We start from the raw sequence: 27,281 nt of genomic DNA, 5'->3' as shown, positions 1-27,281 counted from the left end.
GACCGACCGTCAAAGTGCAGATCTCCTCGGGGTGCGACAATTCTCCCCCCACCACTCATCAGTTAATGATTGGTATTGGGAGTCACGATATAATCCCATTATTGTTTTTAACGTTATTTGTGAATGTAGGAACCACGAGTGTCTCCGGTGAATGCGGTGACTAAGGAGGTTACCTAATGGCAGATGGTGGGATACTGTCAGGCCAGTTATTTGGAGGTTGCGTGTCCACTGCAAAGCTGAGGGACTTAATAGTGAGGTGTAGTGGCATCAATGGCCTTGACCATGACAACAGCTTGACCTTTATATGGTGGTGAGTCGGGGTCACATGAAATCATTACCTACAACATTTCATCATCATCATCAGTCATTATCCTTTTTGGGTGTCTTGTTCCATTCTGTGGATGCCACTCGGTTGTTAGTCTTGACCACCGATTAGTTAGGCATATAATGGTACGTTGATTCATCGATTGAATCAAATCTTACATTCACATATAATTATCATTAGCAATGATTTATCCACTGCTGGATGAAGGTCTTCCCAAGCCATCGCTGTCTCTCGCAGTCTTGCGATGCAACGATCCGGCGAGCTCCCGCGCACGAGATGATATTGTCGATGAAAAATGTCGACCCTTACCCTCGCGATTTGATTGCGGCTATTGCGATTTCAAGAACCAATACTAATTGATGAATTCACGTGGCATTGCTCCGCCGCTGGCACGTTTATGACAGAAGCCATCAGGAGATCCCACCCGCGGCGACACTGCCATATCGCCGTCCTGTCGTATTGTACGCAAGGATCGTCGGCACACGTCTCCTGATTTAGCAAAAACACTGCCCACACCCAGAGGCGAGTTTGATGACGCCCACTTCTCGACGGCAAGGTCACTCTGCGCACTGCATAGTGCCCACACGTAGCCTGCTGTGCGTGTGTTAATATACACGCTGTGTTTGTCATGTTGGGTGGGCATGGCAAGTGTCGGATGTGATAGATCAACGATAATCCTTGTAGGGATTGCAGGACAGTGTGTGCGGGTGCACAACTGGGCCGGCTTCATCTGCTTTGGCAGCACCAAATCAAATCTGTACGTGACGAGAAAACCCACCACCACTGTGAAAATCAATGCAGGCTGGAAATAAATAGATTTAACACCACACGCAAAAGTGTGCATTGCATGTACAGAAATCCTCTCGGCCTGGTGGGATCATCACATTTTCTCAGGTCTTTGAGTCGGTGGTCTGAACAATGACATGGCCACACATTCAGTTATTTTGAGCTTGTGGTCTGCATAAGGCTGAGCTTGTGTGCATGCAATACTTCACACATTTGTGTGTGTTTTGTTAAATTAATCGGCACCACTGCACACGTGTTTGGGTTATCCTCAATACTTTCTGCGTATATCCTGCCCCTCGTGGTATGTAATGGGGAGGGTGCAGTGATTAGCACACATCACCATGAACCCAAAAGCCAGAGTTTGATTCCCACCCATCCAAACATCAGTGGCAAGTGATATTTTAACTTGTTCTGGCCCTACCCCCTTCTGCACTGACTAGCATGCTGACATTTGGTGAAAACATCCTGCCATGACCAACAGTGCTTCCAGGCCTTCAGCCAGCAGTGGATTGACAAAGGGCCGGTTGTGTATAATTTATATCTTGTATAAAATGAGTTAATGTGACCCCCACCGTCCAGTAGATGCTGTTAGATATTCCACAATAGAATAAAATGTACACTTTGTTGAATCAACTTATCATGATTTATTGAATAATTCCAGGTCTACTAAGTAGCCGTACACATTCTATTTCACATAGCGGTCCCGGAATAAGAGTTCAGGAATCTTTATGTTATGAATAGAAATACATGCAAATCACCTCCACCTAGACCCACAGAGAGTAACACGAGTTGTGTTTAAACACGAATTGCATTATTCATGGCGATTACCACGTGTACCTCTGGGCACATTTGCAAAGCGGTGTTGGTCGTAATTGCGATCGTGAAATAATTATAATTTAGCACAACCACTTACGGCATGAAATACCCGTTGGCTTGGCACACATGAATTGCACCAGGTTTGGTGATTTGATTGGAAACGTGCATCGGCATTGATGGAGGATATGGTACGGAAGCTGAAAAATGTTCAGAACAACGTGCACTTGAGAGATGGGAAGAGGGACGCATGGATTAACGAACATACGCAGATTACAGACGTCGTGTTGACTGTTGAGAGAAGTACGTGGCATTGGATGGGACATGCCGCCGTAAGCGATGGTGGTCGAGAATATTGACGCAGTGACAGCCAAGGAAGGGAATGGCGCCCAAGAGTACGTCCATCATGCAGATAGAGCGCTGAAACTAGCTGCCGTGCTGGCGCTAGGCATGCTGTTACATCGCAGAACCGTAATAGATGGCGACAAAATCAGGGAGACTTTTTCATCCAGCAGTGGATTGATTGTGGCTGATTATGTTGATGAAAATGCTTGTGAGCCGGCGCTGAAGAGTCCGTGTCCCAATGGCAGCCTGATGCAGGAACACCGTTCTTGATTGGTTCTCAAAGTCGCACGAGCCCCATATTTGTTTATCTTGTAACTTTCGCACGGGCTGACCCCCGAAACAGGTGATGATGTTACAGGGTCAACACTGAATATATTTAATACATTTACTTTTTCTTAAACTAGTCGGTGGGATTGCTGAACTTGGAGCAAGATGGCGATGTCATCAGATGGCCTTCATCCAGCAGTGGATCAACTTTGTCTGATGATGGTGGTTTAACGTATTCCATGGCTTTCGCTAAAATTTGTCAAAAAAACTACTTTTGAGGATTGCTTGGTTCTGGTAAAATGTTACATTTGCGCAACATTGCTGCACAGTTGTTATATGTGGACAATTGGTAGAGTAAGAGAATAGTAGCTGGCCAGAAACACGTTTTGGTTTCAAAGAAGAGTGCTGGAAATACGCTGGTCTGAAAGAATGACAAATGAAGACGTATTACAGAGAGCAAAGCAGAGTTGTGAACTTTAAAAGGTTACAGCAATAGGGAAGGCAACATTTTTGGCACACGCGAATGGACAAGATGGCTTTAGCGAACTTTTCATTCCTGGTAAGATTGAGGGCAAGAGATCGAATGGGAGATGAACAAGTGAGCATCTGGATAATGGATTGTCGGTGGTTTGGGTAACACGGACAGGCAAAGTGTGGCATGTTACAAGAAACAAGGGACAGAAAGATACGGAGAATTCGACACTTCGAGATTGTTACACTAGTCATCAGCCATTATTTATACACTGCTGGATCAAGGCCCCCGCAAATCATCACCATCATGGTACAGCGATACAACAAGCCATCTAGCACCGACACATGAGCTTATTTTATTTCACCATCTCCATAGTGGTCATACCCCTGGGTGTTTAAAATTGGATGGTTTGGTACGAAACCATGAATTTTGATGGCTTTTGGACCATGGGGACACAGACTGGGGCCCTGGTGCACTTTTTGTGCCAGAACTTGGGCTGTTCCTGGGCCATCATTCCTGCTCTCGTTTTCTATTTTTACAATTGCATGTCCGACCTGCGGCGGGGCTGTGCTAAGCCAGTGCAGCGCAGGTCTCAGGAAGCGCGGGGGGGTTACTTTTCCACCGCACAAGCCGAGCTGTGCCGCTGACGTCGCGTGAAACGCATGGCGTCAAGGCGCGTGTAGATGACGCCGCGTTTGGGTCACAACCGACTTAACATCGCGCAAATTGCGCATGCCGTTAGCACCGCCCCTAGCACGGCTTGAACCAGAGGTAGATGCGGATGTCTTGTGAGGCCGGCAGCATAAAGCTCACTTCGGGCTCAGCTTGGTAAAATCCCAATGGAAAGCCGCCACTTGTGTGCTGTGCTGGCCCCGGGCTTGGTAGTGCTCAGTGCTCAGATGTCCAGGTGGAAAAGGGATAATAGTTGATGGAGACGAGGCTTGAGTGTGGCTATCTGGCCCTGGGTGGTCTGCTCTTACTGGGTGGGTCATTGGTTAGTCGAGCTTTTTCTTCCCAAAAAAAAGAGAGCCAAAGGCAGCCTTCTATAATCCGCCGTGCAATTAGCGTGACGGCAACGTGCCAGGAGGTCCGCTATGGCCATTAGATCATGCTTGGAAAGCGCATTGTCACATTGGTTGTGTTTGAGGCTTAGCCGCTATGGTGATGATGATGAGTCATAACGCAAGTTTAATTTCTCTAAATACGGTACGCGTATTTTTACAGTAGGCCCGCACGGGTTGACTTGCGTTGAGAATATTTAGCCCCCCAAATGTGTCAGCAAAAACCTTGAAGTGTTGTCTTTTTTTTGGGCGTTGGCTATTTTTCGTGGAATTATGTTTCTCTCGTTGGCCTGGTCTTTCATAAAAGTGCTTCCAGCGATGATGTGAGCCGAGTGGACCACACTCGGGATCGTTTTAAATTTTTGTCTGATGTGTCACCGCAATGTTGTGAAATTTTACTATCGAAAAGCCGAAGGCTCAGTGCAGCACAATATGCACACATGAGTGAGTCGATGGGTTTATTTAACGGTTATGGTTTAATATTAGAATTCAGGCAAGGTGGTAAAGTGTTAATGCTCGTGCCTCAACAAGCAGGGCCTGGGTTCAATTATCGACTTGGGTGCCTTTCTGTATGGAGGTTTGTATTTTCTACCCATTTTTGCACGTAGGGTGATCTCTTATTTCTCTGGTTTCCTCCCATATCGACAACAATTTACAATGTACATGATATCGTGCAAAAACCTGCAAGTTACCCAATTGGGGATGAAAACTCGCAACATCGCCCTCCTACTGCAACAAAAACTTGGCAAGATCCTGCAAAAAAGGGTCTTGAGGTTTTCCTAGGTAAACAAGCATAATAATAAGAACAATATTCATAATTTGTCCTTTTTACAACCCCGGCAAGCGCTATGCATTGAGTGGGGGTTGGGCTGGTGTGTCGTATGTAGATATTCAATACATAAATTAATTGGTTCATAAATCAAGAGGTTATTTATGTTTCATTCACATTCACCAATCAGCCGTCGTCCGTGTATTATGGTCAGAGTTATGAAGACGCTATTATTTATTTACATCGCGACGACGTTTCTCGTGGAAATTGACCGCGTGTTGGGCTACCCTAAAACTCAGAAATAATCAAAAGAATTCCACATTAATCAAAATGTCTAAGAAAGAGCATCCTGAAGCTTTTCAGTGCTCAAGAGTGCAATGAATTTAGATACTGGCAATACAATTTGCACAATTTGTTGTGCAATACATTTCATGCTTGTATATCAACTGAAACGGGATGCAGCGGTGGCGTTCTGGTTTGGGCACTGTACTATGAATCTGGCGAACTGAATTGGTTTAACATCAGTGGCGAGTGATAGCTGTGCTCATCTTGGGTATCTCCTTCACCAACCCGCACCGACTCGCATGCCTATTTCCTTTATTTACCCAGGAAAGCTACGCTGAGTCTCGCGACTCTTTTCCTGACAAGTTTTCTCAATAGGGGGCGATGATTGAGTTGACTAATTTGCGGGTTATTTTTTGGACCTTTGGCTTCAACTTCCACTGAAGCAGATGGTGCGTAGTATTTTTACGGTTATTAATCAGGTCAGCCGGCTGGATTCGAACCCTGAACCTCTGCAACAAGCGGGCAAACACACTACCACTCGGCCACATCACTGCTCCTGAATTCTGATCAAAGTAAGATGAAGTATGGTCACACAAACACACCCACCCCCCACGACTGGCACAGCCTGGGGAGGCCTTCATCCCTGAATGAATCAACAAATTGTTGAACTGCACCCGCTGCCTGGAGTGAAGCAATGTTGGCCGGGTGCAATGGTTTCACGCTGAGTAAGAGTGTGTGCAACCTGAACCCTGCCTCCCCCCCCACCCTTAGCCAGTGAGCATTCCTACCCCCATCTCTCACATTTGTCGTCATCATTGTTATTGAGAAATCGGTCTTTTTCTGTCATGGATGATTCGAGATAAACCGTAAGCACGTGTCATTTAACCCAGCTGTGCAATTCCTTTAGCCTAATGTAATTGGGCCAAGCGTTGAAGGGTAAAATATGTAAATGCCTCGCCCGGATGTTACACATTAACCACAAGCCAAATATAGCGTGCAAAGCAAAAGTGGATCACTTATTTGACTGTACACTTCTCTCTCTAGTTGTTTTTGCAGTAAGATTCGCTTAATTCAATTTGTCACTCTTTATGTTAAGCGAAATTGGGCAGGCATAATAATGGATGTTTTGAAACCGATAGAAATCTACTAATGGCACGTGAAGTTGGTAATTTAGCGCATTGCGCGGTTTTGATTTTATTTTTTGCAACAGTGTAATGTCACATACACGCAAGGGTGCGTGTTTTACTCGTGCCTTCGTTGGACACACAAACAAACTACTCTTCTGTTGAGCCGACTCGCAGACCGAATTGGTTCATGCCATTACCGACGACTCGCGGCACAAGGACTGACAACGTTTCTATAGTAGCTCTCCACCACAACTCTGCCCTCAACCGGATGGCTTGTGTAAGGGAAGGTACCTACATGTGTAGATTTTTCACGGTTGTGCTGCTTAGCTTCATAATGTGTTCTTGGGTTGGTTGCATCACGCGTTGTTCGGCGCGACATCGATGTTCTTCAGCAACCGACGAGCTCCCATCGTGTGGAGCGAAACGTCAGACAGACATCTTGCCAAACGACGCGCGGTAACAACCTGAAGACACTGCGGAGAGATGTATGGCACAAACGTAGTGGCGTTGTTGTTGTGGGTCTTACTGTGGCCGTAATTAATGGCGCGTTTTCTCCACCCCCAATAAAACGTCGGAGATGACATCGGCTAGTGAAGCGGCCGACGATAATTTAATGGGGCTGGGTGGTAGGAGGGCAGTGGCTTTGTAGACAATATGCTTTTGGGCCGTATACGTTTGTGTAATGTAAGCACTGTGCATACAAGACGTGACTTTCACCATTCAAATATTCAAGAACCATTGAATAAAATAAAATGGGTCATAATAAGACCGGCTGCATTGTAACCAACGCATGTGTGACGTGCCTTTTCAAAGAGCGCACCATTTAAAATATTCCATTAGATTAACCTGCCTGTCTTTTCAAGGTCCCAGTCTGGTTAATTGGCTTAGGGATATTCAAATATCATTATCATCTGTAAACCTTATGTCAGGACTAGTTATTTATAATGGATCTTTGTGCACTGGGATTTATATTACATGCGCGAGCAATGATGCAGGTTTGGTGACGACAAAAAATATTTTCTTGGCCCTGGAAGTGCCGCGGCATCGTTTGCCCAAGCGTATCATGAAGATGCCGTTTCGTGTGGGGGAGGCTCTGGTTATTGGCTTCGCCTGAAATCATTAGGGCGTTGGTGACGACACCCGCTGCCGTCTAGAGAAATATGAAGGCCCTGCACGTGTGTGCACGGGTTTTCCTATTGTGTTGTATTGATTAATTTTAGAGTAGAATGAGATGAGACAGGAGTGTGAGGCTTGGGCGAAACCATTTTAGCATGGCTTAAAGTGATGAAGAACCAAATTAAATTTTGATGTCATTTGCCAAGTTGTGGGGCAGCAGAGGGTGATCGGAAAAATCTATTGTTGTCATGTACTTCTGTGCTCCAAATCAATGCTTGCCGCGTTAATCAACACATGCTGACCAACGTGGTGGAGTATGATCAAACAATGAGGTGAGGCCCTCATCCAGCAGAGGTTTTTTGACAAAGGGCTTTCCTTGCATACTCATGTTTCTCTTGATAGGTTTATGTCAACCCTCACCCCTGTCTCAGCCCAGTGGGTTTGGACGTTTTACAAATCTCTGCGTGATCCACCAAGCATAGCACGGGATCACAAAAGAAGTTGGCGGTTAAAATCCAGTGACCAGCCCTCATTAATACTGTGGGCGAATGAACCATAAAAATAAACACTGTCTGCTTCACAGTGGATGTTAGATATCTCGTGACGTTGTTTGCAAGAAAGTAGTGGCATTGTGCACTAGCGTCAGGGGTCCACATTTTCTAAACTTCTCCGCCAATTACTCAAGTGGAAGCTACATAGCAATTATTGCCACCACTGTTGCGCAAACTTCACAGGACACTCCTAAAAAAAATCACGAGACTTTGTGAGGTTTTCCTGGGAAAACAAGCGTCATGAAAATATTAATTTTTATTAACAGGTTTTGATGGCTGAATGCCTCCATCAGTGCCTTATCAGGAGTGTCGTGCTCTTGTGTGCTCCAATTTCACACTGGTACCCTTGGGATGCCTGCGGCTCACACACAGACGTTTCAGAGGTTGTTTTTACTGGAATTGACACGCAGATAACCTTCAAATCTTAAAAAAAAATATTTTTTAAAAATTCCCAGTTGTATTGCCGTTGTGCTTTTGGCGTCAGGTCCGGAGACGGAGAATTGTTGATTCGAAATGCATTGCCCCATGTTAGAGAACAGCCCAGAAGTACTTCTGATTTGCCTTCCAGTGACCTCTTATCCACAAACTTTGGGGGGGGGGGGGGTAGGGGGAGTGCACTTCCCCACATGCCGCGCCGTGGAAGAGGTTATCACGTGACAATCAAAAACCAAACCGTTTTTTTCGAGTTAAGTGGAAAAAAAATTTGCTCTTGATTTTTTTTCACGCAGCCAATCAATGGTGACCAGTCCGAGACCAATGATCTCACTACAATTGAGACCCCAGCTTAAGTGTTGGCGGTTAAAACTCCGATTGGATTTTGAATCGGGGAGATCTCGATCATACCGGCTCAGCGTCTCGGACCTCCCGACCACTTCCTCGGCCCCCGCCTCCCGGCGTTAACGTTCCACTCCTAATCGCGTCGCTCCGCTTTTCGCGGCTCGTCAATCAAGCCGGCGGGGAGTTTTTTTTTATTTTAAAATGTTTTACTTCATTTTTAACCACCAAAAGAAATCCTTGCCTGCTGCCGGATTAGAAACGGGAACTTTTGTAATAGCGTTATGCGTGGCGGATTTCTTGTCATTTGCTCTCGGTAAGCGCATCTAATGGCATGAGGTATTTTATGCCTCTTTTGCACATTGTGGGATTGCTGTGACATACTGTGCTCGCGTGTGAGTGTGCGCGCGTGTGGTTTTTTTGCTGTTATAAATAATGGAGTGTGATGGTTAGATCTGACAGTAGAGGCCAATAAGTAGCCGACACACAGGCCTTGAGACAATTCTATATAAAGCACATCTTCGAGGCAGCTAAGGATGCTCCTTATGGAACAACAAGCTTGTCTCGGTAGATTTACATTCATGATAATAATAAGTAGAATATCTTATCCAGAAAAGCCACACTGATTCCAAGGACTCTTTCAAAGAGGGTTCTGCTACATTGTTTTTTATTTTATGATGTTTTCAGTCAATTTAATGAGGTTCATTTGAAGCTTTCGTGACTGCAGGAATTACTCTATGGTTCTTTCGGTAAAGTCACGTAGAAATCAAATAAATTAAATAATAGAATACGACGTTTCGATTGCAACACAAGCAGTCGTCATCAGGTAGAATTTAATTTGAGAGAGAGAGACAAAACACAGACACGGAGACACACAGACGTACACACAAGCAGAGAGAGACAACTCAGAGAGAGACACACAACATAGTCTCTCTCTGTGTCTCCGAGTTCTCTCTCTGCTTGTGTGTCTGTCTGTGTGTTTCCGTGTCTGTGTTTTGACTCTATCTCAAATTTACTTCTACCTGAAACGTCGAATTCTATTGTTTAATTTTTTTTATTTCTATGTGACTTTTCCCAAAAAAACAAAGAGTAATTTAATGAGGTGTTTATACAAGTGGGAGGAAACCAGAGTGCCTGAGAAAATCGACACTCGTGAGGGGGCGGCAACACTATCCCTGTACAGATAGAAACAGATGGAGATTAGTCCACTTGGTGTATTGCATTTTGCGTGGGCGAGTCGAGGTATGGCGCCTCCTTGACTCTCTGACAACTTGTGTGTGTGACCCACCAACCCTCACTGCCTCCACAGTACTGGATTACAGGCCCACGTGCGTGGCCACCACCGCCCGGCTAATCGCAATCGTAATAGCGCTCATGCCCTTTGTACATGTGAACGTGTACAGCTGATTTGTTAATCCACGGATGGATGAAAGGGCCTCCCCATTCCGTGTGGGTTGTGGAGGTTATTTGACCATACTTCACCACGCCTGGTCAGTGTTGCGTCGTGAAGGTGGGGAGGAACATCAACATGTGTCCAGAGAAGTACAGTACAGCAATTTTGCAGTACTCTCCCATGCTGCATAAAACGTAGCCCCTGCCACAGCCGACAACACCTACTTTATTACACGATGGTCGCCCATAAAAGAACGAGACAGTCTCAGACCTGCTTGGCCTCTGAGATTTGACGAGATCGGACACATTCTTGGTGATTTCAATTGAGGCATACACGCCCTACAGTGATCCAAAAGAGCCTCACTTCTAGAATTTTGTTGTTACAAAATTCAAGAACAACAATTCAGGAACTACTCAACGATGGCAGCTATACAATAATAAAAAGAGATCCCACCAACTTCCTGGTTACCAAAACGAACAAAATCATCTCTGATTCAACAGCATCAATTGATCAGACCAAACAGTTCTCGTTGAAACCCTCTGCTGCCAGACCACCAAGATTGTATGGCCTCCCAAAGATACACAAAGAAGATACTCCTCTTCGTCCCATCGTCTCTACTATCAACTGCCCCACCTATAAACTGGCACGTTTTCTGGCTGATATACTGCGACCTTTCACTGGAAAAATCACCTCTGCGGTACTAAATTCTACTCACCTGGTATCGACAATCAAAGGCATTTCTCTGTCCCCAGACGACCTGCTTGTCAGTTTTGATGTGGTGTCCTTATTCACCAAAGTTCCGGTACCTTACACCATCGCAATCATTGAAGAATTGGTTAATCAAGGACTGCATACTGATGTACCTCCTCTGGTGAGAGATTGCTTAACCAACACATACTTCACCTGGAATGGAACTTTCTACAAACAGACTGAGGGCACCCCAATGGGCTCCCCCTTGTGTCCGGTTGTAGCCAACATTTTCATGGAGAAATTTGAGACTGACGTCATCCAGACTGCCACTCTACGCCTAACCTTATGGAAGAGGTACGTGGATGACACTTTTGTCATCTGGCCACATGGCCAGCCTGCTCTAGACCAATTTCTCAACCACATCAATTCCATGCACCCATCCATCAGATTCACCATGGAGGTCGAAAAAGATGGCAAGCTACCCTTTTTGGATGTCTTAATTAAAAGGAGACCTGATGGTTCAATGAGCCACTCTGTCTGCAGAAAAGCTACCCATACAGATGCTTACTTGAAACCGGATTCCCACCACCATCCATCCCAGAAGAACTCCCTTATCAAGACTATACCATAGAGCCCAATGCATTTCCGACCAGGAACACATTGCCAGTGAACTCAAACACGTACACCAGGCTATCAAGGCTAATGGTTACTCCAACTGCACAATCCGCAAAGCCATCACTCCAGTCATGAAGAAGGATCCTCTTGAGGAGCCACTCAAAACCATCACCTTACCCTACATTGCAGGGGTTCTAGATTTGAAGCTTTCGTGACTGCAAGGATCCATACTATTTGGTTCTATTCGGTAAAGTCACGTAGGCAAAAAATTTAAACAACAAAAAAATCACGACGTTTCGGCCACAACACAAGCGGCCCTCATCAGGTGAAGGGACCAACCTGTCCAGTGGACTTTACCAAATAGAACCAAAGAGTATTGCAGGGTATAGGAATAGGTTTTACCCTTATTAACTGGCACAAAAACTGACACCTTTATTCAAGGCATCATGTTTGCAATGACCACAACACAAGCAGTCAAAATGCAAACAAAAAAGACAACTCTGATAATAATATGCACTGTCCTTGAATTTGATTGGTCTCCACCCGAGACAGCTTTTCTTAGAGCCTAGTCTCCATTGGTGTTGGACCAGAAGACGCCAAAAGGCGTACAACTCAAAAACAGCGCACTATCAGAGTATTGAGGGCTCGGGGTGAGCATTAACATTATGAGACCTCCTTTGCCAGAAACAAGATATAGGAATAGGTTTTACCCTTATTAACTGGCACAAAAACTGACACCTTTATTCAAGGCATCATGTTTGCAATGACCACAACACAAGCAGTCAAAATGCAAACAAAAAAGACAACTCTGATAATAATATGCACTGTCCTTGAATTTGATTGGTCTCCACCCGAGACAGCTTTTCTTAGAGCCTAGTCTCCATTGGTGTTGGACCAGAAGACGCCAAAAGGCGTACAACTCAAAAACAGCGCACTATCAGAGTATTGAGGGCTCGGGGTGAGCATTAACATTATGAGACCTCCTTTGCCAGAAACAAGATATAGGAATAGGTTTTACCCTTATTAACCTATTCCTATATCTTGTTTCTGGCAAAGGAGGTCTCATAATGTTAATGCTCACCCCGAGCCCTCAATACTCTGATAGTGCGCTGTTTTTGAGTTGTACGCCTTTTGGCGTCTTCTGGTCCAACACCAATGGAGACTAGGCTCTAAGAAAAGCTGTCTCGGGTGGAGACCAATCAAATTCAAGGACAGTGCATATTATTATCAGAGTTGTCTTTTTTGTTTGCATTTTGACTGCTTGTGTTGTGGTCATTGCAAACATGATGCCTTGAATAAAGGTGTCAGTTTTTGTGCCAGTTAATAAGGGTAAAACCTATTCCTATATCTTGTTTCTGGCAAAGGAGGTCTCATAGTATTGCAGGGGTTACTAAAAAGATCTCCAAAATCCTGAATAAACACAAGATCCAGGTCCGATTCAACACAGTACATAAAATCCGTGATCTGGTTCCATCTGTAAAAGATGCTGTTCCAGACATACAGTACCCGGGCGTTTACAAACTAAAGTGCCTCTGTGGTAGCAACTACATTGGGGAAACCAAATGACATATCTCGGACCGCATCTGCGAACATAAAGCAGACTTGAAACACGGTAGGACGAACTCTTCTGCCGTGGCAGGTCACTGTTATAATTCAGTGGGTTCACATGACATTGACTTCTCCAAGACGGAGGTTCTTTGCAAGCCAACCGGCTACCATGAGAGATTCGTTCATGAGGCCATCCACATATACAAACACAGAGACAATTTCAACCGAGAAGATGGATTCTGGCTTAGTAACCATTGGAAAGATGTTTTAAACTATTTCGGTTCTTAATTAATTGTGTTTTACGGTGACCGTCAGACTGCAGCTCTTTCGCTAGCATTGTGACTGTTTCTCCCTCCCCCCTCCTCCCTTCCGAGCATGGATTGACTCGTCCGCCTGAATGTCGCTGTCCGTGGTGCTGGTGTTGAGGGGATGGGAAAAACCGCCATTTTTCACCATATAACATTGTGATATATAACGACTTATTGTTAGTTGCTCAGCTGATTGGAGAGTATATAGAGTTTATTGATAACATTGAGGAGCTTATATTTTAGTTTTTTATTGGTTAACTATATGGTATTCATTATATAGTGTAATGTATACCCAGTTGCTGTATGATTAATAGCTCAGCTTATTGAAGAATATATGAAGTACATTTATTGATGTGATATAGACTTTTTTCACATCGGTTTACTTTATGATAGTCGGTTAGTTGGAGGCCTTTAGCGTCCATATACTAAATGCCTCTGTGGATATGTAAACTTTGACTTTAACACAGCTATTTCTGTCACAAGCTAATCCCTCAGGTTTTTTCAATGCTAAATTCTCCTGCTTTGATATGTGAACTCCTTTTTCAAGGCTCGCCACGCCTTCTCACCGAGCTTAAAAGACGCTGCGAATCTTAGCAGCGTTAATTGAAGCTCTGTCGTCCCGACAGTTCTGTTCTTTCACCTGAAGAAGGCTACTTGTGTTGTGGCCGAAATGTCGTGAGAATTTTATTGTCTTATTTTATTTTATTATTTTATTCTCATTCTACGTGACTTTACCGAAAGAACCAAAGAAGATGTAATAATAGTAGTAAAAATGCAATTCGTTTGAATCAATAAAAGCCAAACTGAAGTCTGAAGTATTGTTTCAGGAGGCGCCTGCATTTGGATATTTGGCTAATTTCTTTTCAAGCACGGTGGTGAGATATTAACTACCTTGCCGGGTATACAGGAAGTCGTGGGTTCGATCCTGATCCTGACGCCTGTATATTTGGAGTTTGCACTTCTCCCTCTGGTCGTGTGGATTTTTCTCCAGATTCTCCAGTTTTTCCCTCCATATTTATAAACGTGCATTTAGAGTGTTTGGCTGCTTTAAATGTTACATGATAAGCCACTTCGTTGAGCTATCATTTGTGGCCAGGTCACTTGTGGGCCTTTCGTGGTAAAGTAAAAATGATAATTAGAATAAAAAAAAATGTGGGAGGAAACCAGAGTACCCCAAGAAAACCCAACGCAAGTCATCGGTGATAACACGCAAAGGTCCGCAAGAACGGGTGGACGAACCCCGATTTTCTCTACTGCCATTTCCTGGTCTCCCAAAGCACCGTATCACAGGCGGGGGCTGCTACGGCGCTGTAATGCAAGCACAATGCACGATGTAAGCAGGTCTGTGAATTTGATCTGTAATCCTCGCTCTCCCGCGAAGCTCAGCAACTTCCCAACTAAGCCAAAAACCTGCGCCCCTCCTTAGCCACTATTCTATTAAACGCAGCTTGATGAGACAGCTGGCAGTCGGTGTGTCTGTAAGGCAGAGTGCTTGTCAACACAAAGGACCTTCAGTGTGCATGTTAGAGAATAACACCGGATGTACTCGTTATCCTTACACGACCAAACAACCCCCAATGTGCCTGGTGAAAAATGGTCTCGAGACTATGTGTGGTCTTCCTGCGTAAACAAGTGTAGTAATAATAATCTCGTTGGATCTTGGAAGCTAAGTGGGGTGGGGCTGAGCCTGGTTAGTCCCTCGATGGGCGACCACCATGCACGGAAGGATGTGGGGATATTGAGGCTACGTGGCGGGCAGCAGATGGCATTCCAGCCAAAATCCGTTGTTGTACTAAACTACTACGCTCTCCGCCTTCACCAACCCCTAATGCAGGCTTGGGCTGCGAGGTGGCTATGAGACAGTGGTCCAGCGATGGATTCTTGAATCTGTCCGTGTGGAGCTTTGACTCTTGCCCCCTCATATGGGTGGTCAGTTCCTTCTGAGTTCTCTGATTACATCCCAGAGAACTTGGAATTTTTTGGCCATACACCCAAATGTAAGTAAGGACATTGCTAAAAAAAAAGTCTTGAGACTCAGAGGCTTTCCTTGTTAAATTGATTTCAATTTTATTACGATTGGACGGATAATATAATTCTCGACTAAACTAATGGAAGATGATGAGATTTCTTAACGTAGTGAGAAAAACGTCCTTCGCCGGTCTGTATGCCTTGTTATTTTTTTAATATGACCTAATTTCGTGCATTTCTGTTAGAATATAGACTTCTATTTAAAGCTTTCGTGACTGCAGGGATTCATCTTCTTTGGTTCTTTCGGTAAAGTCATGTAGAATGAGAATAAAATAATAAATTGATAAAATAAAATAACACAATAAAATTATCACGACGTTTCGGCCACAACACAAGCGGCCTTCATCAGGTGAAGGGACGAGACTGTCTGGAGGACAGCGCTGGAGCGAACAAAGCCAAGCTCAGATCGCGACCTTTAAGCTGTGTGAGAAGAAACAAAGCGCCTTGACAAAGGAATTAGCATAGAATTTAGCATTGAAATAGCTGAGTGATTAGCTTGTGACTAGTCATAGAAATGGCTATGTTAAAGTCAAAGCATACGCATCCACAGAGGCACCCCTTGACAAAGGAATTGGCATAGAATTCAGCTATTTCAATGCTAAATTCTATGCTATTTCCTTTGTCAAGGCGCTCTGTTTCTTCTCACACAGCTTAAAGGTCGCGATCTGTGCTTGGCTTTGTTTGCTCCAGCGCTGTCCTCCAGACAGTCTCGTCCCTTCACCTGATGAAGGCCGCTTGTGTTGTGGCCGAAACGTCGTGAGAATTTTATTGTGTTATTTTATTTTATCAATTTATTATTTTTTTCTCATTCTACGTGACTTTACCGAAAGAACCAAAGAAGAGAAAAATATACACTTCAGTACATATCAGTTTCTGCATCATTTAGTAGAATGAACAAAAAATAAATGAATACTTTTAACTTTTACGGATATCCTGGCAAGTGCCCTTTGACACCAAGATGCCAGGTGTCCTTTTCACAAGACAGACCCTGGGTGAATATATTTTTTAACGCTGTGCACAAATGTACTACACGTGACAGGGTCATTGGTTTTACAGTGCCCTGCCCGAGAGGGGCGGTGGGGGGGGTGAAGGTTTTGAGGGTGGGGAATTTAGGGGTTGGGGGTTGCTGGGTGATCTAGTCCAGTAACCATCTCACTCACATATCGATGTCACATCGCTCAGAGCTCCCCTTCAGTATAAATTGGAATCTTGCCGTGCCCGGGCAGTGGCAATATCATCATCAGCCAATCTTTCCGCTGCTGGATGAAGGACTCCGCCAAGCCGATGCCATCCCCCACAGTGATGCAATACAACAATCCCAAACGATCCATTTTGCTTCCCGCACACGAACCGGTTTCATGGCTCCATCTCCAAGGTAGACGTGCCCGCTTCCCTCTTTTGCCTGCTGGTGTTCCCGTCTTGAGTCTCTACCAATGGCCAACGGGTTAGCTACATACGGTGTGAAAGAAGTTCAACATACGTACATTGTCGCTTCTTTGTCACGTGTCCTGCTCTCGCCTGCTTCATGTTATCAGGGTGATGTGTATAACTTTTCGTATTTTCTCTAATCCACGTGGAATCGGCTATGGATCCAGAACCATGGAGACTGTCAAAGTAAATGGGATGATAACTGAAAGTGGGCAAGGATAAGCGTGTAGAAGTGCACGCTTGGAATTGCATTGAAAGACCGTCAAGGGAACAACACCCCCCACCACAGCGTGTGAGATAGTAACATTTTAGCACAGCGTGTGAGATCGCAACATTTTAGCACATTGGTTGTAAAGCTTAATGTATGACTGATCCAGGTAATAACAATAATAACAATTACTTTTAGTGTCTTTCCAAGAAATCCATTGGCAGGCCCTTGACTGAAAAAGATAAATAGCAGCCCTTGCGTCTGATCAATAATGATACATACGTACATACACACACGCGCGCGCACTCTTTCATATGTAACAGCACGGTGACATGGCCAGACAAATGAGACTGATCACGCAGCTTTGTGCAACTCCCAAACCCGGTGGACCGGGCTGCAAGGTGGTGGCACAGCTGTAAGGTTATCGAATCCATCTTTTGCGGAAATTTGAGTTGTTACTCCAGTCGTATGCATGGTGGGTATTCTCTGTATACTTTGCTTTCTCTGCCACACGAAGCCAAGCTCTCATCGATGGGATTGGCCAAGCATTCCCGTGTAACAGGACACCCCCTTAAAAAGAGTCTTGAAACTCAGTGAAGCTTTAGTGGGTAAACTATTGTAATGTATTGTGCTGTGAAGGAGGGCCATTGCCCCAAACGTTGCCTTTTTTATTTGAAAGCCTAGGTGATTTCAGTTGTTTCTTTAGTCGTGTAGTGATGTGCTGACTGGGCGATTCATCCGTATTATTGTAGTCGTGATACGTGCTTCGAATCGAGTTTGCATACAAATTTATTCAAATGAATGGATTATTGAATCCAGTTGTGATTGTGAATTATTCTTTGTATTGCGAGGGAGGCGAATTGTGATGGGGCCTAGTAAAAACATCAGCCATAATCTATGCTCTCCTGGATGAAGACCACCCTAAATTGTTGCTATCTCTCACGGTTTTGCGATGCAAAAATATTAGCTAGCGGCTGCACAAGTTTAGGTCATTGCGGCATCTCTTTTGTAGACTTGCTCGCGGGCGTGATCGCTCCTTTGGTCACCACTGTCACGAGTCTCGACCACCGGCCAGCATTCCTTCTCGCGGCGCAACCTGTCCAAGCCCACTTAGGATATTATTTGTAAATCTCTGGTTATGATAAGCCCTGTGGGTAACCAAACGTACCGATTTTGCTTTAAAAGAAAAATGGTGGCCGACAAGGGCACGGTCGGCAAGACAATTGTGACTATGTCCCATGGGGGTAGATGCTAATTTTTCAAAATAAATCCTCACCTCTGATCAGCGACGCCAACACGTGCCACGTTAAGTTGCAACAGTCAACCAATGAACCCTGTAACCACGGCACTGCTCTTTGTCCAGTCCCGTTGTGTCCCCGTTGCATTTGCTTAATGGACGTTGCGATGGAATTGGCCCTGGGGGTTGAGGCCAAGCATTGATCGCCGGAGCACATGAATTCACAGCCTCTCAGGCCGGTGGCAGCACAGCCTCTTGGGTGCTTTGAGTCCTAAGAGTTTCTCCTGCCAATCTTAGGATCATCAATACGTCTCTTCGGTTTGTCTATTGGAGCCGCTGGCATATTTTACACGGGGGTTCTCCCCAAGTCTTCCCTGTCAATCTAGTTCTCGCCTAGTTGGATAGCTTGCACAGTCTCCGTAGGCTTTATGGAAGCTCGGGAAGCAGAGACGGTGCGCGCTGTCACTGCGTCCCGTCGTGTCACATGCAGCGGGAGAAGGTGGAAATCGTTAATGATCAGGGATGGTTGGTCGGTTGAGTGAAGGGCAAATGACGGTTAAGTTTAATTTAAACAGAAGCCGTTAATGAGGTCCGTTGCACATTGGTGTTGTTTAAGTCATGTAATAATTCATTGATCCATCGATTTTAAATAGGTATTTGTGCTCATGATACGTACGTCGAAACATGTTTGAGGATTTATTATTTCTGATCAATGTATAGGTAGGTTGGTAGGTAATTGGAATCCTTGATTTTACGAGATAACAGCTGATTGAGAGCAAACTAGTAATTTTCAAGTGGGACATGGGCTACAAAATAATATAGTCAACATTTAAATCATGGAAATATTGCGCAGAAAACATTAAACAATAATTCACAGTAGATTACCAACACCCAATACATTAGACCAAATAATAATGTACAGTAAAATTAAAGTCGATAAAATATCATTCGAGGTAGCATGGTGGTGCCGTTGTTACCCGCACTGAACCTGGCTACCTTAAGTTTGATTCCTGGCCATAGCTAACAACAGTGGCGGGAGTGATGTCTGAACTGGTCCTGGTCCTTTACCTCCCCCCCCCCCCCGCGCTACGCCAACCCTCATTTAACCAGCGTGGTGAAGTATGGTCAAACAACCCCCATGACTGACACGACGTGGGGGAGGACTTCGTCCCGAAAGTGGATTTGGCAAAGCAATTAATCCGTTCTTAATCCATTAAAAAAAATCTGATTGGAGAGAAAAAAGAGAGATGCAGTGCTGCGGGGGTGTTTGTAATTCACTAAAATCCTGCAGCCACGAACAGAGTGCACTTCCTGGGCAGGGGAATAACGCTGATTGCATTGTGATCCCCGAATTACAGCAGTTTAGCGAATTGGAGTCATTGAAAACTAATTTATTTATTTGCTCTCTCTTAGCTTTGGAAAGCCTCACCGAGTCTCAGAGACCCTCTCTCTCAGAAGAGCTCCTGCACACAAAATAGCCCTCCATTAGAGATTCACGCATGGTGGTAAAGGGATGGAGGTGCCAAAGGGACACTTTCCGCCAACTCCCTCCACTTTCCCCTTAGAAACGTTTACAGAGCAGTTTTTTTTTGTACCGTACAGGAGTACTGTGTTGGCTTTCTGCCTTTCTTTTCAGTGCTTGCGCAACTGTGCAGTTCTCAGGTTTGGTTGTGCAGTTGGGTTGCATCGTGTGCGTCTTGAACACTCGCCTCTTTAAACTTGGCCTTTTACCCCCTAGTTCTGGCCGTTTACCCAGCACGTTCTATTTATTTTCTGCTCTCCGTAATTGGGACCTACGGACGAAATGTCCCTTACAAATGTAAATTATTATCATTATTGTTGTTCGGCAAGATGCCCAATGTTTCGCTCCGCGTGCTGGGAGCTTCTTCAGGAATTGAATTAAGGCTGTTTTATGTCATCCAACGTTTTTTTTTTATTTGACATGAATGTAAAATGCTGAATAATTAAGACATCATTACATACGTGCATTTATTTTTAAGAATTATTTCGTATTATATTTCGAACAAAAATACTTTCATTTGTGTGCAATCAATTTTGTTAACCACAATTATTTACCCAATTTTTGTCGATAATTATTTGTTTTCTTTTGCCAGGAAAGCATATGTTTACAAGCCCTTTGTCCGTTCACTGTTGGATGAAGGCGTACCCCTCTTTGTGTCAGTCACGGGGGTTTGTTTGACTCTGCAGTGCTTCACCATGCCCGCTCACTCAGTTTGGATTGCTGAAGGCTGAGAGCGTGCAATTACAGTCCAACAATGGATTTAGCTGCCCTGGGCTTCCACTGCCCATCACTATTAGGACAATTTTGAAATCGAACGTGTCACTGTATATAATTCCGCCGGCCTTAGTTTGATTCCTGGACGATGCTAACATCATTGACGCAATTATTTGGTATACAAGGGGTCGTGGGTTTGATCCCAACCCTAACGCCTGTATATTTAGAGTTTGCATGTTATCCCTGTGGTTACATGGATTTTTCTCCTGGTCCTCCGTTTGTTTCCCTCCACATTTAGAAATATGCTTTGAGAGTATTTGTTTGCGTTACATTTCCACATGATAGCCCACTTAGTTGAACTATCGTTTGTGGCCAGGTTGCTCCTGAAAAAGTGCTATATAGCTCAGTAGGCCTTACCTGGTAAAATAAAAAAATATATATAGTTTAAATTATCTGAAGCGGTCCTGGGCATCTCATAGGTCAATTCAGCCACAAATGAGCACATGATGTGGTGTGTTATTAGTATTATTACCATGCTTGTTTACCCAGGAAAGTCTCACAAAGTCACGTGACTCTTTTTTTGGGAGAGTCCTACCAACCTTTAGTAGTAGTGGACTGATGATTGCTGTGTATAATCTCAATTGCATAATTTTCGATACATATTTCTAATTTGGCAAATTTGGGCCATGACGCCAGAACACAACCGTCTATTAGGCAATGACATCACGGGATCTTTAATGTCCACTGCGAAGCAGACTGCGGATACGGTATTTTTATGGTTGATAAGCACCGCGGTATTAACCAGTGTTGTATTCGAACACTGCCACCAGGCTGTGGCGCCATCCAACTTCAGCACTGGAGAGACAGAGGCAGCCTGGCGTGGTGCTGACGCATCCTCATGGTCACAAATACATGAAGTTTCGCTTGAAAATGTGTCAAGGCAAGGTCCAGGAAGTTAGAGTCAAATCCAGGAAGTCAGAATAACTGTGCCACCTGACCCAATCAATTTTATATTTTAACCTCCACAAATTTATCCTAACTTTCTTCCAACTTACCGTCATCTTTCTGTGCGTGTGTGCAGGCCGACGGCACGGATGGCGCCCTGCCGCCGCCCGAAATCAAGCTGCACAGCAACCCGTCGGCCTTCAACGTGTACGCCAGCGTGCGCCAGTGCGTGCTTGAGCGGCGCTGGCGGGCCGGCTGGCCCGCGGGCTCCCTCGGCTCGGGCGGCGCCATGGGTTCCCTGCTGCCCGGCGGCGCCGCGGGTCGCGCGGCAGGGGCGCTGGCCGGCGGGGCGGCGGGGGCGGCCGCCGGGGTGCAGGCGTCGCTGTCGGCGGCGCAGCTGACGGGAGCCGGGGGGCTGGCCGCGTTTGGCGGCGACTCGGAGAGCGAGGAGGAGGACGAGGAGGCCCGCGAGCCGCCCACAAAGTTGCCCAAGGTCAGAATCAGAATATCTGTTTAGACTGGAGGAATCTGATGAGCTTTAAAGCAGTTTTTTTTTTTTACAGATGTCCATAAGGGGCAGATCAGAATGTTCCACAGTTAATACAACGTGGATGTATATAGCATCTACACCTTCATGCGACTGTACAGAAACTGGTTTTATTCTACAGGTAATGTGTTCTGACTCTAATTTCATAGAAGCTTTTAGTGGTGGTCTGTTTTTCACATCTTAAAGGATTTGTTTTTAGCTGTATATGATTCTGATCCAATGATGCTCCTAGCATTCTGTCATGAGACTAATTTATCAAAGGAGCCCTCACAGTGAGCAGCGGAACATAAGCTCATGTTGAAGCGACCTCCGAAGTGGCTCTGTGATGTCACATTCCCGGGCTGTTCTCGAACACTTGTACGTGGGCTACGCACCGCTCAGCGTGATGGCCGATATTTTGGTCTGTGTGCTGGGAGCATCTGCAGGAGCTGTGGTAATTTTTTTGCCACTGCAGCCAACCCCCCCCCCCCCCCCACCATGCTGTAGACTCCCTAACCCCTGTTCAATTCCAGGCTCCAGAGAATCCTCTTTGCCTATTTGGCTAATTTGCCTCTATCTCTTTGTAAAATAACTATGCCCACATTTCTTTGCAACTTCTTTGAGAAGCGCTTGCGTTCAGACGCTGTACAAGCTCGCGTTGTAATTGTATTGAGCTGCATTTAGAACTTCCCCGTCGCTTTCCTTTGCTGGCAACGGCACAGTGTGATTTGTTATTTATAAGGCACCTAATTGCGACCGCGGATGAAGATACTGTGCGAATGTGCGGGCCGTCAGCTAAAGCGATGAGTTGGGTACTTGTCAGCTCAAAGAAAATTTTCCTTTTCTAAAAATCTGTTTTGTTTATGGCCTCCTAAGCTGCATTAAACTAATGTATTATTAATCCTACAATTTCCACCATCCCTCATCATCATCATCCTTTTATCATTGATTTTGATGTCATTACCGTAATGGGTCTGAATTGTTACTTTTGCAATTACTGTTCATTTAAGGTTATTATTTTTGTCCTCATTTCTATATGATATTACTATTATGCGTGTAATAATACGCCATAACCTTGCATGTTATTACCGACGTCATAATTCAGCCCTGACCGTTCCACTGCTGGATATCACCGCCGTGGTTCAAATACAACGTGGAGGCTCATTATACTCTGTTCGTGATTGTTGGTGGCTGTTCCCTTGAATTTAACTCATCGATTCCTTCACCCACGTTGAGGACTAAGTCTACCAGACTGGCTGTTTCGTCTCATCCGACCATATTGAGTCGTACCATCACACTGTAGGTCACAACAACAGTCATTCACCCACTCACTGACCCATTCACTCACCTACCCACTGACCCACTCACAGACTCATCCACTCAATTGCTCACCCACTCACCTCACTGCTGGTCACAACACCTCAATTAATACAACTTCTCTTGCATTGCTCCACTTTGGCATTTCCCTCCCATCGCCTTTTCTCCCAATCTCTTATAATAACCTTACTTCAACAAACGTGTTAACCCTTTTCTATTACAACTGTGATAGTGGTGTTTGTTGCTGGCCACTTGAGATTTTGCCCCTCTGCTTAGCAACTATATTAATTTTTTTACCATCATTGTTGCGGTTATCACATAATCATCTGCAGTTTCACCATTATCTTCATAATAATTTGTCTTTTATTCATTGCTTTCAAAAATCAATGCCAAATGATTAATAAGTCATGTTGCTAGTATTGTCATCGGTATTGTCACCATTGTTAGCTTCCTTGTCATCATACTCACTAATGTCATTTGCTTGATCATCATCAGTAACCTCATCATTATAATAACATGGTTTTGGTTATCATCAGTCACCATCATTATGGTTAACATAGTTTTTATTATTATCAATCACCATCATCAAGATAATTAACTTGGTTTCAATCATCATCAAATCACCATCAATTAACACGATTCAATCATTAAAATCATTCGCCAACAGTCTCCAGTTGCCTTTCATTACATTACAACGCCTTTAATAACAGTGATGATGATGATAATAATAATCGTTGTGCGTGCCGAATGCTGAATAATAAATGACGATGGTGGTATTGTAGACGGTGTGACTGCCGACTAATCCATGCTAACAATGGCCGGCTGCTCAGTAATGGAGGCTCACCCCGGCACGCATGCTGCTGGCAAGCGGCAGTGATGAGTGCCGCGCATAAATCCTTTGGCTGCCAGTCGAGGCTCGCTATTACACGGCTTTGCCATTCACAGTGGAGGGGGGGGGTTGCAATCTTTCCAGCAGCCTCCTGCCACATTGCTACAAAGTGCCTCCCTTGTCCCACCGCTGTGTTGTGAAACACCAATAGTAAATACCCTCCGTTTATTTGGGAAATCCTCACCGGGTCTTGGGACTCTTTATTTGTTTCAGGAGGGTCCTCTGCTACATTGAGTTATTTGGCCATTTCCTTTTTTTTTTAAATAAGCATTTGGCTTTGTTTGGGAGGAAAGCGTAGTACCCGGAGGGAAACCCACCATGCATTTGAGGGGATAGCACTCGCATCTCTGCATAGATGGAATCCAAAAGCCATTAACCTATTGCCGCTATCTCCATCTGGTTGCCTCGCAGTTTAAGCCCTCAACACCTGGCATTCCAAGATGGTCTCCCATCCAAGTACTAACCAGGCTCAAGTCTACATAGCTTACGGGAAACCATTTGACTTTTGACAATGATAATTACAAAAAGCCATGCTATATCCACAACTGCATGAAGTTCTCCCCGGGCCATCACCATGCATCCAGGTCTTGTGATGAAATATCCCATCTGAGCTCTTGCACGCCAGCCGATCAAATGGCTCCGTCTCTGCGGTGGATGTGCACGTGGGAATTGTTCTCTCGTTTGGCTGGCACTGCATTGTTTGTCTCGACCGCCAGCCATCATCCCCTTCTAGCAATGTGTCCTGCCCAAGGCCGTCTTCTTGTCTTGGTGATCAATCGCGATGTGTCTAACCTCCCTGCGTTCTTTATCCAAGATTTACCCTTTTCAGATTTACAAATAGAGGTGCACTGAATGTTTGTTTCATCATATCGGCAAAATATGCGTGTCTTATTTTTACAACTGTTGTTTGTTTTTACTTGTATATCTCTGGGTATTCGATTCACTCATGAAACCACGTTGCATTTCGATTGTACAGAGGTCTCGTTGTTTATTAGTCACGTTTACACAACTCTCCTGCTTTTGTTTTCTATGCAACCATGTAATGTGCTGACTAATGTATCAGCCATTCTACGCGGACGCTGTAAACCCTCACTTCCCATGTAACTCGCTGACTACCGTTGTACCTGCCGTTCAATTCAGCCCTTCTAAACCCACAGTTTCCATGTAATGTGCCTGCTACCGTGTCCCCATTTAGCTTCTTAGGTAAGTGGGCCTTATCCCAAAATATAAACTGACTGATGTAAAACGCGTAAATGAACGATGGTTATCAACGGAGCTTCAAGCTCAGGTCATACGGCCCAGACTGCACAGCTACAGCCTCTGTGCCTATGAAATCTAAACTGCGATGCGTTGGTTTCGCAATCGGCTAAGTAAGAAACAAAGACCACGGGGCAAGTACACAACTCGCATCTCCTGTCGAACCCTCACGTGACGTTACAATGCAGGGCGGCGCTAATCGCACGCTGGAAATCCGATACCCACCCCCCCACCTCGCTTTTGGTGCGTGGAGCGCATTCAGAGAAAACTGGAATGCGGCGAATTTTCACTCCACTGTGGTGGCCATGGGGAAGGTTTGTGTCTCACAGCGACTCCACGGCGAGTGTAATCCTAGGTGGGCTTCCGTGTCCGTTCTCGGACCGCTCTCCGCAGCGCTACGTGCATGCATGCGATTCCTGAGAGAATCATCGCGCGGTGCGATTGATCGCAGCTACCGGGTCTGCAAGCGATTTCCCGATTCTGTGCAAGGTTCTAGGCGTTTATTTTCAAAGGGCGCACTGCGCCCTCGCTTGTGATGGCTCCCCCTCGGTTAATGCAATTGAACAAACATCCCAATGTAGCAGGACCCTTGTGAAAACAAATTCGACACTCAAAGAGGTTCCAGCAGTCGAAGAATTGGCACGGAACAATCCATCTATTAAAATCTATTCTTGTGCTCACGATACGTGGATCGAGTGGTGCATGATGAATGTCGGAAGCATAGATCTGAGCGGATAGGACAGCACAACAATGGAATGCACTGCCTCCTGCTGCCCACAACATAAGATTTTGTCTAGAAAAGCTGTCAGTCATAGGCAATGGAGATACATCTTCTTTGGTTCTTTCGGTAAAGTCACGTAGAATGAGAATAAAATAGTAAATTGATAAAATAAAATAACACAATAATATTCTCACGACGTTTCGGCCACAACACAAGCGGCCTTCATCAGGTGAAGGGACAAGACTGTCTGGTAGGACAGCGCTGGAGTCTCGTCCCTTCACCTGATGAAGGCCGCTTGTGTTGTGGCCGAAACGTCGTGAGAATATTATTGTGTTATTTTATTTTATCAATTTATTATTTTATTCTCATTCTACGTGACTTTACCGAAAGAACCAAAGAAGATGAATCATTGCAGTCACGAAAGCTTTAAATCGAAAATGGAGATACAGTGGAGATAATTATTTTATAGAGAGACGTAGGCAAGCCAGTCATATTCCATGGAGAAGAGGAAGGTCTGGAGCCTGCACTTCATCAGAGGCAGGGGGTCAGCAACACAGATGACTGGGGTCTTAAACAGAAATCTCATCCTTTCCCTTATAAAGGAAGCTAACGATCAGATTTGCATGTGCATAATAAGATAAAAAAATGTAACAAAATAATAAAAGCTGCAGTTTTTTTTGCTAATTTATTTTTAACGACGCGCAGTTCTCTTTAGTTTTTTTTTCTGTTTGGGACGTCTGTCGGGCCTTCTGCTGCCCTGCGAGGCTGCAGCTTTTGCCATGCCGAGTGACGCGACCAGACGGAGCAACCGTCATCCCTCGCACAACACTGTGTCCAGTTCCTTTCAGCTTCCACGCCGCCCCAGCACCCTGTTCTCCACCCGTACTGCCGTGCTTAACCCACTGGGTTGGTTGGTAGAGCCAGTCTCACATTGCCGAGAATGCTGCACAATGAATCTGGCAACCCACAGGTCAAATGCCAATCATGGGTAATATTAGTGGTGAGTGATATCTCAACCGGTCTTGCCCCCCTCTGCCCCCACCCCACAGCCCCGGCTGCCTACCTCACCGAGCCGCGCTGACCAGCATGCTGAAGTATGGTCAAACATCCTCCGTGACCGACAGAGCATGGGGAGGACTTTGCCCAGAAGTGGACGGTGAATTAAAATTTCGAACCCGCTGGCCGTCGCTCACGCAACTGCCATCTGCGTCCTCCACTTCCCTGTGTGTGCCCCCCACGTCTCC

At 45.1% G+C, this 27,281-nt stretch overlaps 1 protein-coding gene across 6 annotated transcripts in view; it reads left to right on the top strand.

Annotated features, from left to right (window-relative positions):
* The window catches only part of MYCBP2 (MYC binding protein 2), a 134,682-nt gene that overhangs the window by 6,350 nt on the left and 101,051 nt on the right, over positions 1–27,281 (top strand). For all 6 annotated transcript variants that reach the window (XM_032956671.2, XM_032956673.2, XM_032956670.2 and 3 more), the window contains exon 3: positions 21,464–21,820. In XM_032956671.2, coding sequence (XP_032812562.2) covers positions 21,464–21,820 — 357 coding nt within the window. The remainder of the gene's footprint in view (positions 1–21,463; positions 21,821–27,281) is intronic.

The sequence above is a fragment of the Petromyzon marinus genome, chromosome 18 (genome assembly GCF_048934315.1).
Source record: "Petromyzon marinus isolate PM22_M1 ecotype Great Lakes invasive population chromosome 18, UKy_Petmar_22M1.pri1.0, whole genome shotgun sequence".
Lineage (NCBI taxonomy): Eukaryota > Metazoa > Chordata > Hyperoartia > Petromyzontiformes > Petromyzontidae > Petromyzon > Petromyzon marinus.
Note: the sequence above shows the minus strand (reverse complement) of the source record. Positions and strands in the feature narration are given on the sequence as shown.